This window comes from Apis mellifera, linkage group LG13 (assembly GCF_003254395.2).
Source record: "Apis mellifera strain DH4 linkage group LG13, Amel_HAv3.1, whole genome shotgun sequence".
NCBI lineage: Eukaryota > Metazoa > Arthropoda > Insecta > Hymenoptera > Apidae > Apis > Apis mellifera.
The window spans coordinates 69,020-90,072 of NC_037650.1; the positions used below are offsets into that span (position 1 = coordinate 69,020).

The window sequence follows — 21,053 nt, forward strand, 5'->3', positions numbered from 1 at the left end:
AAAATTTTTTTTATTTTTTGAAAACAATTTTTTTTTTTAGAAATGCTCTGTTCAATTTTGAAATATTTTATCGATGTGTATACAAGAAGTAAAGAAATTATGATTACAAGTTTTATATGTATATATCGATAGAACATATTGAAATAAAAGAGAAGTGTTTCTACGAGTTATTTTTTTAAAGAAAATTATTAATTTTTGCTAAAACATATAAATACAAATTTTTAAATTCTAAAATTTGATAATCGTTTTATTTTAATTATGTACAAAATTATGTACATTATCTATTTCTAAATAATAATATATAAATAGTTAAAAAGTATTTTAAATAAAAAATATTATTTTAAATAAAAATTATTATCATTATTAAAATATTTTTCATTTCTCTTCAATAAGTTCTATTATTCTATAAAATTTGTATCGAAAATTTCTTTACAATCTCTATACGTATAAGTGAATTTTAATATATTCATGCATTATTTACAGAAGTAATTATAAGATATAAGGCTTCGTATAAAATTACGTGATATTACACGATAATATGAAGTACACAGACGCAAAAGGTTAATAGAATTCATGTAAATAATTGTATTTTATTTTAGATTTTATTTTAGATTCTATCGATTTGTTTTATTGACATAAATATCATTGTGTGTTATTCTCTTTTAATCTTTATTATACAAAAATTAGAAAGTTCAACCCTTTGCGTATGAGTATTTGGCCTATAACGAACTTTTTCTTTTTTTTTTAATATGTTGAATTGAACACTGTCGGAATCGTTAAATTGTTCATATACACTCTTATTTTACAAAATCATTTTGACTACGAGTCTTTTGCTTGAACTAATTAATCTTTTTAGAGTGTAATTTGCAAAGGATTATTATCAGGGTAACCAATAAGTTCTCGAATGTTATGATATAGACTTTTATGATATAGAAAAATAGAAAGAAAATTTGAATCAAGTATATAATCAAAATTTTATTAGGTAAATTAAATAAAAATCAAATATTTTATAATGAACGCAATAGAAATAAAATGAAAATAAAAAAAATAAACACAAGAAATAATATCTCTGAAATTGAACAAAATTCATTTATTAAAATCATTTACATTTTCCTTCAAAGTTTTAAACATTACGAAAAATATCGCTTTAAAATATTATATAGAAAACGTTGAGGAACGAAGAATTTTTTTATAATGAGACGCTTAAATTAAAAATTAAAATTTGTTAATCGAAATCGCGTGCTCGATCTTCAATGAAAAATTATTCCCTAATAATTGAAAGGATTATTGAACGATTTCAATATTAGAAAATATATTGAAACGAAAATATGAATTAATTAAAACAGAAAAATGAATAATAATTAAGAATAATCAAGTCATTATTAAAAATATTGATGAGACAACAAATATTAAATTATAAATATAATTTATTAATTATATGTAGTAATTATATGTAAATTATAATTATAATTAAATCATATGTAGAAATTATTAAAATTGCAAAAAAAAATTATCAGCTATTAATTTCATATTTATATTAATTTCAGGCACGCGTTACATATACATATATATATTTCCGATATTGTCCTCCAGAAATTAAGTTCAATTCGTTTATACGTTCTTGCATAATGCTTTTTGTGCCATTAATTTCCATTTTTTTAACACATCAAAAAAAGATGAATATTAATTATCAATTATTTTAAATTAGACATCTTTTTGAAGGAAATATTTTGCAAAATATCCAATGACATAGGTACATTGCTCAATGATATCTTTACATACAAATACAGAAATGTATTTCACTTTTCAAATATGAAAATCTCTCTCTCTCTCTTTCTTTTTTTTTTTAAATATTTGTATAAATAGAAATCACGGATATTGTACATGAAATTATAATACAGAATTCTTTCCTTTTTTTTCTTTGTCTGACAGATTTCTCATATTTGAAGGACTAGAAGTGTTATAGAGAATTTATTTACAACTATAACAACTATAATCTTTTTCATTCTTTCCTTCTTTATTTTTTTTTGTTTAGTATTATTAGTTATAAATTATTTATTATGTGCATTATCTATCTTTAAACGATTAATATAAGCTTTTTAAACGATTAAATTCGGTTAACGACTCGATTAATTACACAACGCAGCTTTAGTACGTTCTATTTGTTTCAAATATATATAAAGAATATATATTTCTTCTTTATTCAAAAAGTAACTTTAACTTTCAAAAGGTTAATGCTAGAACTTATCCATAATATATACTTATAATTATGTACATATTGTATATAAAATAAACAATAAGAACTAAAATAGTATTATGAAAATAATTTTACGTTACGCATATATAAAATTATATAAATAAAAATTAATTAAATAATAACAATACGTCTATTATTAATGAGATATGTTAATTTTTAACAATTATTAATTATTATTAATAATAATTTCATTAATAATAATATAATTTTTTAAAAAATATTTACATATTTTTAATAAATAAAATTAATAAAAACAAAATATTTGCTTGATTGAATAGTTCTAGCGTTAACGTTAATTTTTTTAAAAGCTGGTTGATATTTCTCGCGTATAAGCAAACATATATTACAAATTAGGCCTAATTTAATTAATCACATATTTTGGTGCATATAGCTTGAATTTTTATTCAATCAAATATTTTCACATTTTTATCTTTGGTACAATTCATATTCAACAATGAAAATAGTAATTAAATATTTTATCGATTAAATGCTAATTTTTTGGTCTTTTCATTAGATCGACTAAATCAGAAAGATAGAAATATCTGAGTGAACTTTCCAAGTTTTTTTAATTATAATTGATTGAAAAATTAAACTGATGATACCATAATGCAACTTTACTAGCGTAATATCGTTCTGACATATCGAAATAATCTTAATTATTTTTTCTCCATTAAAATATCTCTTGCATTATTATATAGTTACAGATAATTGTCATGTTTCGCAATTGGGAATAACATGTACAATAATAAATTGTTCGTAATATCGCCGCAGAAACTGTACAATTCGTTTTCTCGAGCAAGGATGTTATCACTTTATATTGTTTTTTTTCTTAAATATTCATTATAATTTTTTCTTAAATATTCATTATAATTTTTGTTCGCATTTCAATACCGCATATTGTCGTAGCTATTTACACATATTAAAATAATTACACATTCAAATTACGTATAATCAATATATATTTACCTCGATCTTATTCTTTTTTTTTCTGTGTGTCTTGTTTCATCATATCATTTTCATATATATATATATATATATATATCTTATCTGCTGTATATCCTATTTAAAGTTCCATACATTTTATTCAATATATTATGAATCTGATTTAACACGAAGAGTAACAAATACAATCTACAATATAATTCGAAGTATAATATGATCAAATCTCGAACGTTATTTACAAAAACGTCATGCAAAAATTTTTCTTTTTCTTTTACTTTCTGATTTGCGATCTCTGTATCTTTGGTTTTTTTTCTTAAATCGTATCCACGCTAAACGTTACGATAAATTAAGATTTCATTGTGAATAATATTCTATAAACAGCGTTATGATATATCTATGTTATTCTTGTTAATTGATGTATTTAAATGTGTATATGTATGTATAATTATAAACAAAATTTCATAATGTGAACAATGAATGTGAATATTGATCGATGTTCAACGTTCGACACTTGACTTTATCGCATTTTGTGAAACAACATTAAAAATGGGCACACCGTCTGTTGATAAGTATTTTAGGCGTACTGATGATAAATTGAAATGATGGATTTTTAAACGTACATATTCGCAAGTCGTTTCAAATTTCGTTTTAGGCGGTGACCTGAAATCAGATAATAATTTCAATAATGAATTTAGGATTATTGGAACAAAATGAATTTGTATTTTTAAATGCAAGAAATAAAATTTTTTAAAATGTTTATGATAATAATTCTAGCAAGTTTAATAATAAGTAATTTATTATTAAATGCGATATTGCATTTACGCGAAACATTTATTTTTTGGTTAAGCATAATTTAAAATTGAAGAAGGATGGAAATATAAATTAAAAAAAAAAATTATTAAGTATTTAAATCATATTTTATTAAAGAATTTTTATGTGTAAAAGATTTTTAAAGCAAAAACTAAAAATAAAAATATTTATTGTGTTATAAATATGTAAATTAATTTTTTTGAATTAATTATTTCAAAGCAAGAAGTTTTTGAAAATATAGTTAAAAAAATATTAAAAAAGTTTAAACTTAGAATTAAATTAAACTTTGTCAAGTTGAAAGTAGACTGTTAGTCGAAAAATGTAAAAGATCAAATGGAAATCATTTGCATCGTGCATCTCTAATTTTTAAAAAAGTCTTTGATATTTTATTTAAGACAAACAAGGTAAACAAAGTTGTTTATAAAATTTGATATAAAATTTCAGAAATAGATAAAATTGACGCTAAATAGATAGACATTAAATATTGAATGAAATAAAGTTGATTTTAAAATGATTTATTCCGAAAAATATCACATTAATTTACTTACCTAATGATTAAACGATCAATTAAACATGTTGATTAGTACCAGATGTATTACAACTAGGAGGACGTTAATTGACAATCGACCAGCTAAATTTCCTGCAATTAAATCATAGCTTGTGTCAAAAGAAACTATAATCATTAATAAACGTTAATATTTACTAGAAATATATTTTCAATATATTTCTCTAATTACTATATGTATAACTCTTAATAAATATCAAGTGCAATTGCATATGATGCTTAAAAAAATCAACTGAAATATAAATATAAAAATTATTCAACTAATATGTATAATAATGTGGCTCTGCAAGATAATCGATAAATTCTAAGTTTTACGTTATAGATAATTCTTTTGAAATTATGAAATGTAATATTAAGTAGGATAATTAGATAATTTAGAATCTGTAAATTTTACTTGTAAAATTTTTATTTTTTTATTATGAAGTTATTTAAAAATATGTCTATATTAGCGTATAAATGTCTATATTAGTGTATTGTATCTATATTTTGCAAAATTTTATTAATAATATTAATTTAATCATATATATAAAGAATATAAATTATATATTTATGTATTTTTAATTTATCTGTATATTTTATCTTAATTTTATAAAAAAAATTGAATCTATTTTAATTTTATTAAGTATATATGTATAATTATTATTATTTTATTTTTTTTCTTTTTTTTTAAATAAGACAGAACAAATTATGTTAATTATATAAGAATTTTTTAATGATAGGAAAGCACAATCGAGTAAAAAGATATAGAATTAAAAATAATTAATAGGATATCAAATATCAAATATAATAAAAGAGAGAATAAAATAATTTTTATATTATTTTTGAATTGATATAAAGAGCTTCTTTTAACTCTTTTCTTTCTTGAATAATTGTATAGTTTTCATAATTCTCATAATTTGCATTATTATCTCAAATTTAATTTAACAATCGATCAATCATTTGTTAATCGTCAAAAATTAATAAATATATTGATCATAAAGAAACATTATCTAATCTAGAAGTTATAGTTACGTATCATTTTTTTCTAGTTTTTTCTTAGTTGATATTAAGCTTTTACAACTTGCCAAAAGTTTATGAAATATGATATGATACGAAGTGTGCTATGATACTATATACTATATGATACTATATTTTATCTGTGACATTGGTGTTGTACAAAATCACAGATCACTAATATAAATTGCATGTTCTTAAATTAATGCAATGCGTTCCACGAACCAAATCTCTTTGTATTTTTCTCTTATTCTCTCATTCTTATCTGATCTCTATCAGCAGAAAGTTTCTATTAGCGATTAAAATTAATTTTCCAATTCCTCTTTTCAGATAGTTACTTTTTCATTTGTAAACTTTTTTTTTATTTTCTATTCATAAAAAATGTTCTCATTGGGAATACTTTAGGGAACTTTTTTCTGTAGTTGACTGATTTAATTGTTTGCTAAGAATGGATAGAGAGAGGGGGGGGGGGAAGAATGAAGATATATAGATATATAAAGATATATAAGATATATAAAGAATGAGGGAAAGAATGAAGATATATATATAGAAAAAATGCTTAAAAAATGTCTGTATTTAAGATTTTTTTTTATTCTTAATAAAAGAAGTTGTTAAAGAAATGAGAAATGTGTTCTTGTGAATTAATCATCGAATGGAACACGAAGGAACAATTAATCTCTTCTGCAATAAACGAATATCTTAAGAAGTTAATATTAACTCAATGGAAAAAATTGTTGAATTATAAAATAAGTGTAATATCATGTATCGCACAAATATATTGGCTCGAACGATTAAATTATTAAAATTATCTCCGATGAAAAATATTCTTTTTTCTATTCTAAATACACTTTATAATTCCGGAAAAAAAAAGTGAAACATTTATATTTGTTATATTAATATTTGGAATATATTTTTAATCGTCGCATTTTTAATGAAATTTTTCAAATCAAAGAAAGAAAAAAATTTTGCGAATTTTCAAGGAAATATAGAAAGATATAGAAAAAAATAATTATTTAAAATTAAATATAAAAAAGTTATTATTTATACAAAATCACTTTATCTATTATAATCATTTTAATATTAATTTTTGTTATCTGTGAACCATTCAAAATCTTTTTTTTTTTCTTTTGTAAAATGAGAAAATTTGATAAAATTTTCTTTTAATATTTCGAAAAATATAGATTTCGCGATAAATATTTCTAAATAATATATTTATTAAAATTTCTAATATAATATACAACTATATATATATAATTTCTTTATATATATCAACTTTCTATCGCTTATAATCATACGGACAAAAGGGAATTTAATGCTGTTGATTTGGTGCAATTCTAGCATATCTATATGATAATGATTCAAGAGATATCTGATGTAAACGAGATCTAACTTCTATAGCTAATTAATGTAGATTGTTAAGATCATTATTCGATTGTGCTAACTTAATAACATGTAATAATTAATATTCAAGGTTTTTTATTTACTACATATTTAAAAATAAATGAAATAGGAGGAGAATTTTCTTATAGATTTATTGGAATTTCTATGAAATTCGATTAACAGTGTGATTAACATTAATATGTTCCAATCTCGTAGAAATTGCGATATATATAATCGTATAAAATACCAAATATTTTATATCACGAAATTAATTATAAATCTATAATCAATTTATAAATCTATTTTTATCCAAAATTAATATCAAATGTTTATTTTTGTCTTATGTTTATTTTTCTTTTTATATAGAATATTAAAAATTTGTCGTAAATTTAACAAAACGAATCTTGATATAAAAATATTTTTTATTAATATTAAATTTTTACTTTTTTTCCTTTATTAAAATATTAAAAATTTATTTATATCAAAAATTATTTTCGGTATAGAGAAAAATTATGATTTGATTATTTTTTTTGAAAATAAAATAGAATTAAATTAGATATACATGCTTTCAATTTGTATATTTTAATTTTTTATTGGAACCACTACTATGTTGCAAATTTCATAGGAAAAGAAAATTACATATCTCCTTTAGTTCCTGGAAACTTTAACAAATTCTCGCAATATGGATTCGCAAACTGGTTGATAGTATCACCGAGGAAACTCTTGCGCCAATGTGTAAGAGGAGAAGGTATTAATGCAACCTCAACTTCGGCTATTTATTAGCATGGTGTAGTAATGCCAGCTGATGAGGTTCAAGAGGAAATACCCGTTTTCCTTCATCCCTTTCGACCAGAACTTACACCACCGTTAGTTTATTAATCTTATCTTTCAATGATGCTCGATTATCAACTCGGAAGATTAATCTACCATGTATACAATATATATACCCATATTTTCAGTCATTTTCAACAATTTTTTTTCTCTTTTCTATTTTTTCTTTTTTTTAATAATTTAGAAGAGAAAATTTTTAGATCTTTTGTACGAAAATATTAAAACACAATATTGTTAAAACTTGTTAAAATTAAAACTAAAATATTTACTTTTAGGGTTTTAGGGTTTAAAATTTTCTTTTTAAGTATAATATATATAATAATCTTTTTAAGTATAATATATATATATATATATATATATATATATATATATATATATATATATATATATATATATATATAATTTACATAATATACATAATTTATTTATATTTTATGTGATGATAAACTTAAACAATATAATGAATTGAAAATATATTAAGAAATAAGAAAAAATATAAGAAATAGGATAATTTACAATTGAAAAACTTGAAATTTTTAACAAGAAATTTGAATTTTATTTTGTGTTTATTTTGTGAAATTTAGAATTTAGAATTTTGTGGAATTTAAAGATAATATAATATTTAGAATCTTTATAATATATTTTTAATATTTCAGATAAAATATATTTAATTTTTTTTTTGTAATTTCACAAAATTCTCTTTTCTTTAAAAAAATAATTCTCTTCCACTTTCAATTGAATTTTCATTGAAATTTATAAGGAAAGCATTCTATTTTAAAAATTAAAAAAATTATGAAATTTTAGATTATATATAAAATATATGAGTTTATAATAGCTAATTTTTTCTTATTCAAATTAACTGTTAAAATTAGGAATTAAAATTAATTAGTTATATTTCAATTTTGTAATTCGTAAAATACATGTAAAGAGATAGTAAAAATGTTTTAAGATAAAAATTATTGAAAAAATGATTTTAATTAATTTAAAAATATATCAAATAATAAAGCTATTTAATTTTTTATATAGAACGAATTTGATTTTTCATTTTTTATATATTTTATACATCTTAAGTGTTTCATAATTTTTTGAATTTCAATAATAGAGAATTTGTTCGTGTTTTTTAAATTTGTAATCAAACTGAATCATTTTTCTATATATTTTATACTTAAGCTTTAACAATCCAAATTATTTTTTATCTTAAAAAAAGTTTATAGAGCAACAAATATGTATTATAAAATATTCCTTGATGTAAAACTTTTGATCGATTCAAATGTGATTTATCAATTTTAGTCATTTTTTTATTTCTCTATAAAAATAAAATACACTTTTTATCGTGTAAATTTAAATTAAATTTTAATCGATTAGTTTTCGAACGAATATATTAAAATTGTTAAACGAAAATAAACAGCATTTATCGCATGATTTTTTCTGCTTTTATTTCATTGAATTAAAATATGTTAAAATTTTTTTTTTATTTTTTTTTCATACAGTAACTTCATTTTCAATTTTTATAATTCATTTATTCATCATTCATATTTTTATAATTCTTCGAGTTTTTGAAAAATTTTTGAGTTCAATTTTTATACAAATTAAATAATATATTATAAATAATTATATTATATTTATAATATTATAAATAACATAATATAATATATACTTTTTGATTGTTTTTATTTCTTATGAATTATTATATATAATAAAATATATATAATATATAATATATTATATAAAAAAGAATAATATTGCAAATCGTGCATCATGTAACAAGAAACGACGAAAGAAGTCGATGAATATACAAAAAAATTCGTCAGCTTCTTTTTACCACGGAAATAAGATTTTTTTAGAGGAAATAAGAAACGCGATATAAACGATATTGCATCGTGGAAAATCGAAAAATTCAACTAAATTTCAAATGATTCGTTGTTTATTGTAATATCGATCCAGATTGTATTAGAATATTTATCTTTAAAATATTTCATCGCACTTTTCATTAGTCCGAACATTTGCCGTATATTTTTAAATAATGTAAAAAACAAAAATAAAAAAAAAAAGAAAAAAAAGAAAAGATATAATAAGTCAAAAAGAAGTGTTGATTGCGTTAAAAATTATTATCTATCTATCTATCTATCTATTATTATCTATCCTTCGTGAATATTTATATTTTATTATAGGTTATTAATCTATAAATAATGTTGTTTTAATAATCCAGTCTTAAAAAAGAAATATTTTAATTTATTTGTAGTTCTTATATTTTATTATTTAAACAATTTTATAGTAAAATATATATATATATATATATATATATATATATATAGGCTATATAATTCCTTACCTTTTTAAAAGTATATATATATATATATAAAATATATATTAATATTCTTCACATTATTAAATTTTTTTTTATAATTATTATTTTTCCTATATTTATCATTAAATATTGTACAATGGAACAAAATTTTTTTTGCAATTTTTTAATAGCAATTTTTTATGTGTCAAAATTTTTTGTTTTTTTTTTTATTATAAATGCAATAACTTAATTTTATATATATATTATATTTATATTAATTAATTTTTTTATATTAATTTATTTATATTAATTAATTTTATAATTTTTTTAATTACAACTAAATTTTTATAGAATGATTTAATATTTGAAAAAAATTATTATGCGAAAGAAAATTATTACATTCACAAGTTTGATTTATTTTTGAATTTATATAAATATTAATACTGATAAAATATTTACGAAGAAACATATAGTTTCATCATAAAATGTATTGTAAATATATTCGTATTTCGTATTTATTTATTTGCTACGCTATTTTAGAAATTATGCGTGTTTCTTCTTTCGCATACAAATATCGATTATTTTATTAGAACAGATATTCAATTATAATTATCATATAAATATTTTAATTGTCGATGAGAAAATACGTGAGACGAGTTACGCTGTTAATCATACTGTTTCGAAACAATTGAATTTATATCGTTCAAAAATTTTAAAAAGATTGAATCATATATCATTCATCATTTTCGATGAAAATGAAAAATGAAAAAAGAATTTTATATTTCAATTATTAAATAAATATTGAATTATATATAATAATAAATAATATAAATGAAATAATAATTTATTATTATTTGATGTTAATAAAATTAACTTTTAATTTATTTTACACTATTGTATTAAAATTAAAATTAACATTTTAACAATATAACATTTACTGAAAAAATGAAGTAGAGAAATAAAAAGATCATATGCAAGCAGTGATTTTAAAAAAATAATATATCGATGTGGCTAATATAATATAATATAATGTTGAATAGCATTATTAGTGCCTCAGATCAAACAAAGTGCAATAAAGTGCAGAAAATATGATGCCAAAAAAAAATTATTTAAAATTTGGTTCGAAGCGAACGATTTTTTCAAGAAATTTTTCAGAAAGAAAATTCACGTGTAGTAATATTTGTATTTCTATAAGTAATGAATATTTTTAATAAATTTAAAAATTGATATTGACAAAATCATGGAAAAAAAACTTATAAATTTTTCATATATAATATATTCAATTTATAATATTTGTATTATTTCATTTTTCTTTATCAAGATATTTCTTAAAAAAGAAATGATATTTCCTCTAGAAAATAATAATAAATAATAAAATAATAGACTTAAATTCAACTAATAAGTCAACATTTTTAAAAAAAAATATATTTACTTACTTATATATTTTTTTTATATAGTTATCCTAATAATAAGTAACTCATGAATGATTTTTATTAGATCAATATTGAATATACTATATGCAATGTATAAATAAAAAAAACAAAGAACTGAAAAAAGATAAAACAATAAATTAAATAAATACACACTCTTCAAAACTATTTTTTTTCGTGTTTATTTAAATAAAATTTCTAAGTATATAGAATGTTTTGTAATTCTTTGTATAAATATGGCAAAAACTCTAATCTTTAAAAACGAAAATCAAGAATAAGAAAATTATATTTTCGATTTTGTTTCTTAGTTATTAACGATTAAATATTTATGATATCAAAGAATCTCCTTTTTTTGCTAAATGAATTTATGAAAAATTTTTTTTTACAGAATTTATACAACAATTTTAAATATAACATAATTAAAATTGAATCAATCGAAATTAATAAAAAAAAGATCCAATTAATTTGATTAAGAATTTTAAACATACTATTAATAAAATTGTAAACAATATTTTTTCAAAAATAAACTATACAAATCTATCATATCTATAATTAATAATATTTATCATATCATATCTATAATTTATTAAAACTTCTTCTTTTTAATTAAATTTTATTAAAATTGAAAGAAATTTTTATAATTCCAATATATGTATATTAATTTACAATCAATGAATTATTAAAAACATAGAATTTTGTTCTATTAAAATTCCTTTTAATTTATTTCAATTCGATAATTAATTCGCGAGATATTACTGTGTAAGAAAGAGGATAATTTTTCATTATTTCGGTCTGATGGCTTTAACTTTTCATTCATACTTTATTAATAATTAATTTAAAACTTTGGATAAATAACAGATACGATTCCTGAATGTTTTATATATTATGCAATCATAATTTTTATACTATTTCGAGTATTCATGAGAATACTTTGGATTAACAATGATTGAGATGAAAAAAATAATGATTTTCAATGATTTTCTTTTCTTTTTGAATAGATTTTCATGATAAAATTTTTAATTTTTTTTCATATGTTTTTTAAATAAAAAATCGAAATTTTATTTGTAATTTTGCACGATTGAGATTATTTTCTATTAATATAATAATAAATATAAGCGATATAAAAATAAATTTATTTCACGTTTACATATATATATATATGTATGTATATATATATATATATATGTATATATATATAAAAAATATATATTTATAAATATATATATAAAAATTAAAATATATATATATATATATATATATATTAATTTTTCACATATTTTACTTTTATTTTATTTTACTTTTTTTAGTTATAGAAAATTTACCGATCGTTCAGTCATATTTTTAATTAAAAATTTGTCATATACACGAAAGTTTAAAATGAATTTTTTTAAAATAATTTTTAAAAATAAAATAAGCATATACTAGAATTTTAATATTCTTGATTTTCTTTTATAATTGAATTAGAACCGATTTTATTATTGAGAATAAAATGTACTTATTTACATTTATTAACAGATATTTAAATTCTTCTTTGTCTTATTCTACAATTTTTTTATATTCTAAATAACCAAAACAATTTATTATAATCGATAAATACACGTGAATCTCTTTTGGATTCGAATCGTTTAGCGTCAAACTGCATTCAAGCGAGAAAATATCATATGTTTCTTGTGACGTGTTCAAATCTTAATTGGGAAAATCAGGAGCCCAGGGCATTTAAGGTTTTCGGACATTTACGAGCAAATTCAGGCATGGAACATCCGGAAATTGGAATCCTGTATGCAAGAAAGACAAAATTATCGATCTTGTTCAAGTTCCAATTCTCATGGACAACAGTGGCTTATGGTGGTGATGTCGTGAATAGACGAGGAGAAATTTACAAGTCTTACCACCACCATTGCCAGGCTCTGACTTGTCTAGCGCTTGGATCTCCATTTTTTGCAGCAGCTTCGTTGTAGCGGTTGAAGTAGTAGTAGGCGGTCCTGCACAATAAACCACATATCGCGTCCATCAAATAATAAGCATATATGTTTCTACGAACTGAGATAGTCAGAATATTAGAAACGAAGGCAGCCAATTATGATTTTAATTAATTGATAATAGTTAGTTTCTAATTGATAATAGTTAAGTTGATAATAGAAATGTTTTCCTTTTGATGTGAAAATTTTATCAGGAAAAGACACATATATTGATAAGCAATAAATGTAAAACTTTTTAATTTTTTACTATTTGATTTTGATTTATTTTGAAATTTAAATTTGAAAAGAAAATTTGTTATAAAAAAGAATAATAAAAGAATGAAAGAATAAGAAATAGAAATTATGAAAACAAGACAATACATTATAAATATCTGATTATAAATATCTTTCCAATTGTGTATAATCTACAAAAATTATAGATATATATATTATTGGATTTTTATATTATAGATTATGTAATTTATATGTACTATTATTATATATTATGTAATTTATATAATTATTATATAATTATATAAATATATATATATATATATATAATTTAATGATGAAAATATTCAAAAATATTTATATATAATTTAATAATAAAAATATTAAAAAATGATCGTTAATAATAAATGAAGAAAAAAAATCGATCAAAAAATTAAATAAATGAAGAAACGAAGAACTTAAGAACACGTTATAAATATGCGCATGCATTCAAGTTCGTTTAATCATACAAATACAAATTATTCAAATCATGTGCAAATATGGCAATATAAAAATGAACAAACAAGCTATGATTAAAAATTGAATCATTCGCAAGTTTGAATTTGCGGCAAGAATTTTTTTATATTATGTTTATAAATATTTTTTTATTTATAAAATTTTTTCGATTTTTAGTTTCATCATTTAAAAAATATAAAAATATCATGATATTAAATAGAAATATACATATAAGTATATTTTCATGCAAATTCTTTCGACTGAATAATTAATGTTTCGTGATAGAACGTTAAATTACTATTACATTATTCTATTGTAATGTTTGAAAAAGTTCATGAATCTTTTTTAATGCTAATTTCTTGATAAATAAACAAAATAATCGTGTAAAGAAACTAAGTCTTCAATATGAGACATATATGAGTTATTTGATAAGTGAAAAAAGTCAATGTTACAAACAATTGTTATATCTAGGAAAATATATTTCATAATTATCTTATTTTAATAAAAGAGAAAATGATATATAAAATGATATATAATAATAATATTGATAATATTTTACAACATGTTAATCTAAAAATTTAAAAATATATCAAAACTAAATTAGATTTATCGAAAAAGATATATTTAAATACTTATATATTATTCTATTTTTTATTTTATTCGATCTATACGAATCCATAATTGGAAAGATTTTTTACTAAAAACAATTATAATATTAATATTAAAACAAATATTAATATCAAATTAAATAAGATTACTTAAATTTTTTAATAAAAATTATAAAACGATATTCGATTATATTATGTATAATTTTCTAAAAATTGTGTGTGCATAATTTTCTAAATTTGATTGTGAAATATTATATATATTTTATGTTGATTATTTTTCGAACTAAAAGAAAGAAAAAAGAATATGAAAAGTTATTAAATCGGAAATAGGATATGGTAAAGTAATAAAATATTTTTGCGATTATTCGAAAATAATGATAAATAATGATGAATAAGAGCCGAAGGGTTTCTTTTGGAAAATTAAATTTGTCGGATATTTTCAGAATCGAAAACTTTTTTTTATAATTTATTTTAATTTTGAACAAATATTATACGATAAAAATATTAAACAAAATTGTTATATAATTATAATAGCTTTTTCAATAATTTTATTGAAAGAAAAGTTTTATAATATTTACTTTATAAAGATTTTCTATAAAAACCTTCGGAAAAATTCGAAATGATATAAACTCGAATATGTTATTCATATATTATATATCACATTTCACACATCATAAATTCATTTAAATTAAAATTAATTTTTAATTAAAATTTCAATGAAAATTTATAAAATGACACAATTACCAATCATGCAATTTAGTATCCAAAACAAAATTTAGTTGTATCAAAATCTAGAAAAATCGGAATTTTCATTCGGATAAAGTTTTTCACTTGATTAACTTGATGATTTCTCATTTATCCGGAATGAACGACTAAGGTCAATTATTATTCGATCGAAGTTTTCGTGAATCTGCTCTGCTGATCTATCGTAGCCGGTATCGATAATAAGTCGGCTGACGAGAAGCTTGATAGCGAATAATGATGCTGGTCACGCGCTCAACCATCGAATAGACGGGCGCAAATTGGCAAATATATGGGAGGAACGAAGGGCTAACGAAGAATCTACTCTTTTGCGAAAATGAATTCTATGACGAGGAATCGTGTGTCGCGAAGGAGGATTATCCTCCATGTTTTTCCTTTGAATCTTTCGAAGAAGAGGGCTCTCTGAGTGGGACAGTTGTGGAACGAGAATTTAGTCTGACAAAGCGGGAGAAAATTGGACGATAATAGACAGGGCGTGCTGGTTTGCGGAGTACAAGCAATTTAACCTGTGTGTAATTTAGTCTACACCGCGACGGCCACGACTACAATCGGACGAACTGAAAACCCTTCTTCGACCGAGATGATAACGAGGTAAGAGGAAGGACGAGGGTTACAAGTTTCACCGCAAATACCCGGTCGTCTGTGAGTAAACGTGATGCACACGCCAACACTCGTTGACGCCCACTACTTGACCCATCGACGCGAGCCATCCTCTTAGGACTTTGCCCTTTGAACCTGACTCCCGTCGCTGGAATGTCATCTTGGACTGGGGATCAGACGTTACGGAGATAATGGAAGGATACGTATAATAAGCTGGAACGCTTGCATGCTTGATTAAGATAATTTTAGGCTAGCGTTATTCGTGGTTGTGTCGAGAATAATAGTGATTAGAGCTATCGGATTTTATATTTTACATAGATTTTAAGAAAGATTTTTTTCCTGTAAAATTAAGTTTCGATAATTTTACTTTTTACTATATTTTCTATTTATTTTCTACTTTCAATTTGTAAGAATCGTAACATATTCATTCGAAATCTCGAATTTTTTCCCGAATAATTCATTCCTATAATTTTCATTATTTTTAATGTTCAGTACCGAGAGGCTAATTCGAACAGAAATGAATGATATTTTCTCATGAAATGAAAATGAGGACGATTTACGATTCCTCGAAAGGATAGAACAATGAAAAAATATATATATAAATCGCTGAATTCACTGAGAGGAAATAATTTATTAACAGTTCGAAGGAAAAGTATTATTTCGAAGTTTAACATTGACATAAAGTATTATGTAATGTTTCTATATGTATAAACATATATAGGACACATACAAGTGCGCTCACGCGTGTGTATATGTGTGTATTTATACGGAAACGTGTAGTTTACTAATACCCTTCTAAGCTCACCTTACTCGGTATATTGAGCAAGTATACATGCGCGCGCGCGCGCGCGCGCACGCACACACACACACACACACACACACAATACACGTATGTCAAGATAACGAAATAGTTTGATCATTTAAAATTTCATTTTATTTTGATGATGAGAGAGAGAAAATGTTTCTAATAAAAATTAAAAGGAGCAAAAATAATGTAATTTGATAATAACAATTTTTTGCAATTTTTTATTTTTATAAAGAATCATATATTTTATAATATATTTATTAATCGATGTCATTGTTCTCTATAATAGAAAATTATTGATCTGTTTTTAATGAAAAACTATTGCATAAAATATTTTAATTTAAATTTTTTAATACTTATTTTATATCTTTTTTGTTTCCCATAATTCCGTTAATTCAAATATAATTAAACTATATAATAGTTTTTATGTTGAAAATAAATTATTATTTTTTTTAATAAAAAATAATATGTGATATTGATTAATGCATAAAAATTAGATAAATCTAAGTTTTAAAAAAGAGGAGATTGATTTCTTGATTGAATAAATGTTTTAATTTTAAAAAAAATTATTAATATAAAGTACATCTTCTTTTAGATTATTTAATTTTTATTTGAATCATTTTTAATTTTATCAAAAAAAAGACAGATATTATAAATGATTGATATATTTTGTTTATCTTAATATTATTAACAATTGAATTATTAGAATTTATTTTTTATTATACGTTCATACGAAGTACAATTATACGCGAACTAAAAAAATCTTTTCATTACATAAAACATATAGGCTCAGGATAGATGTTATGTATATTTGATAAGAGATATTATACATTATACTTTCAATATATTTATGAATTAGTATTATATTTTTAGCGAAATTACTTTTAGCAAGTATTCACTTCAACAAATGAATTTATTACGAAATATTTGCAATATTTGGCAATAATAGAAATAATTTTGCAATTATTTTCATGATAAAATGAAAATTGTAGAATGTTATAGAAAGTCGTTTCAAAAATTATTAAAATTTTCTAAATTGTTCTTAGAATATCTTTTTTCTAAAATGTATATGTATAATAATAATAATAATATCAATATCTATTCGAATATGATGAGAATAAAATTTTATAGAAAACAAAAAAAAAATTGATTATTTTGGTCTAATTTTATATGTATTTTATATATTTAGCTATTTCGAATACTTTTACATAAAGAGATTTTATGATATTTATATATGTGAATGAATTTATTTTCTTCTTATTTGGTATATTATGATTCGATTTAAATTAATACATATTTATTATATTTTTTCGATATACTTTATTCGAAAAATAAAAAGACATACATATTTTTGTAGATGTTTCTTATATATTTCGTAAATTATAAGAGGATAATTTAAAAAAAAATTAAAAACAAGATTAAAATAAACGATTTAAAACAATCAAGCGAATTTATTCAAGTTACACAAGTAAATTTCATTGGGCAAATATATCAGATACGAGTAAATCCAGTCCCGTTCTTGTTAAATAATTAATATCAATGGATTTCCAAACAAGATTTCGGGAAAAATGAAATATCCATCTATTTCTATTGCTTTCTCTTTTTTTTCCCTTTTTTATAATTGGAATACAAAGAGATCCAATTGATTAAATTGTTTTCTATGCGAGAAGAGAAAGATACAGGGAAGAATAGAAAGATCAAGATAGATGGAACAGATTAAATTACGTGTATACTAACCGGGATAGTAGACGGTTTTGCGGGAAACATTGTAGTTCACCTTTGGTATACCGAGCAAGCATTTGACAATCGCTGTTTCCGGTAAATCTTCGTCCAGTAAGGCCGTCCGTGATAAGATATTGTACAGTCCATCGGCACGCAGCGTAACGGTGGGCTTTGCTGCTTGTTTTTCCAGGACACCCCTACAGTGGAAACGACGTTTGCAAAATTATCGTGATTACGTTTTAACCCGAAATATCATGCAATATGTCGACCAAACGAACAGGCCATTAGCATGTTGATATTATTTCGAAGATGCACACTCTATCTTGTTTACTTTTCGTTATCGTTGTTGTTCTTGTAAACTTTGAGCGGCTCGATACTTCGATATAATTTTCAAACTTGGTTAATAATAATAATTTTACTTTAGATCAAGGAATTTGAGATTATCTATAATAATGTTTACGTGTTGCGGGATAAAGAAGAATGTTGAGGTTATAATTGGAGTTGCTGTGAAAATTTTAAATGGAAGATAATTTGAAATTTGATAAATTCAAAATTCTTTCTTTAATTTTAAATTATATGTATAATTATTTTTAGATTTAAATTAAAATTTGAATACTTAAATAAAAGTAAAGTTTAAAGTAATCAAAGTTAAAATAATCTAAACAATTTTAAATATATCTTAAATATTCGAAAAATTTTTAATATTGCAAAATTTGAAAATCATAAAAATCAATTAATATTTCAATCGTTTAATCTTTTAAAATATAAAATAACTTAATCATATAGAAACGAATTTAAGATTTGTATTTTTTGATTCATTTAAAGATAATTATTTTTAATTTTCTATGAAAAATAATAATAAATAATTTCATAAACTAAAAATAATTGTTTACATCAATATTTGTTATATATATTTTGAAATTATATATTACAAAAACTAATCTATACATATACATAAGCTAAATATATGCGTTATTTTTCAAAAAATAAAATAATTCCGAGAATCGATCGATATGATATCTTAAACTTTGAAAATTGTAAGGAATATTTAAGATAATAATGATGCTTATTTAATTCAATTTAACTTATACTTTGTCCCTTTACACGGTTCATCTGTATATTTTTAATGGGTTTATTATCATAGATAGCAGTGCTATCAGACAATTTTCACTATTATTGTTAAGATTTCAACGTTAAAAATAAAACGATTGTTTATTTTTATTTAAATGATTTTATTATTTATATTTTTGTTACATATCTTCTATGATATTCCTGTAAAAGAATTTCTATTATTAAATTGTTACATCATTTATACGAAATATTATTTCTCGATTATTTAACAAGAAGCTTTTGCAATTTCACATAATTATTATACATATATATAGTGATTTATATTTTTTAATTGAAATTTCTTTTTAGTTGAATAATTATACTATTCTGTAATTTATTAAAATTTATCTATTAGTCTTTTTTAATAAAAAATAAAATTTTAGAAATTTATGAAATATAAATAATTTACATTGCTTTACATTTCAATGAATAATTTTAAAAAATAAATAAAATATATTTATTAGAATCTTATTTTTTTTAAATTAAAATAATAATCATATGCTTTATACTGTATACATAAAATATTTAATTCGATACAATAAAGAAGAGAAGTTCGTTTTTATCAAGATCTAAAAGAAATCAGAAAATAGGATAGTTGATCGTAGTACATGGAAAGCTTGTTGAAATACTTACTCGATAGATATATCCAGAGTGGGTATTGGATATAACCCTTCTGCTATGCATGTTATCTCTACTCCATCCTTATCATCTATAGTTTTCTTTTTATATAGAAGTTCGAATTTGTCCTCCGTTGCTGGAATAAACAAGTTTTATTTATTATTATTTTATTAGATGAGATATTAATTTATATTACTTAAAATTTATAATTATATCAAAAACATTACTACGAATCAGAAATATTAATTTATATTAATATTATAATTTATTATTATTAATATTATATTATAATTATAATTTATATTAATAATTTTAATGTTAAATTATGATTTTTCATTTTGAAAAAGTAAATACAAAATTATCTTATTAATTTTTACTGTAACGCTATAAATCTTTAATTTTTTTAAATATTTGAGATAAAAATCTGATATAATTTAAAAGTAAAAGCAATTTAATTTTTAATCATTTATATTATTTCGGCCTCGCTTTAACTAATACAAAGGTAAATTGCTTGATAAATAAATCTCGATCAATATAGCAATTTTTTTTTTCGTAGCAATTTTTATATTCACGTTCGGATTTTACATAAACAAATCCTTAGAAAAAGTTTATTCGCATATACAGGAGGAATTCTAAACATCATAATTTA

General features: G+C 21.2%; 1 protein-coding gene across 3 annotated transcripts in view; it reads right to left on the minus strand.

The window, feature by feature from the left end:
- Window positions 1-2,804: 2,804 nt before the first annotated feature.
- LOC409257 overlaps window positions 2,805-21,053 on the minus strand; it is a 410,704-nt gene continuing 392,455 nt past the window's right edge. For 2 of the 3 annotated variants that reach the window (XM_026444608.1, XM_026444607.1), the window contains 5 exons: window positions 20,420-20,540; window positions 18,692-18,873; window positions 13,385-13,477; window positions 4,558-4,649; window positions 2,805-3,859 (listed from right to left, as the gene is read on the minus strand). In XM_026444608.1, the coding sequence (XP_026300393.1) occupies window positions 4,573-4,649; window positions 13,385-13,477; window positions 18,692-18,873; window positions 20,420-20,540 (473 nt within the window). In that variant the 3' untranslated portion in view covers window positions 2,805-3,859; window positions 4,558-4,572. The remainder of the gene's footprint in view (window positions 3,860-4,557; window positions 4,650-13,384; window positions 13,478-18,691; window positions 18,874-20,419; window positions 20,541-21,053) is intronic. The other variant, XM_026444609.1, reaches the window with a different exon arrangement.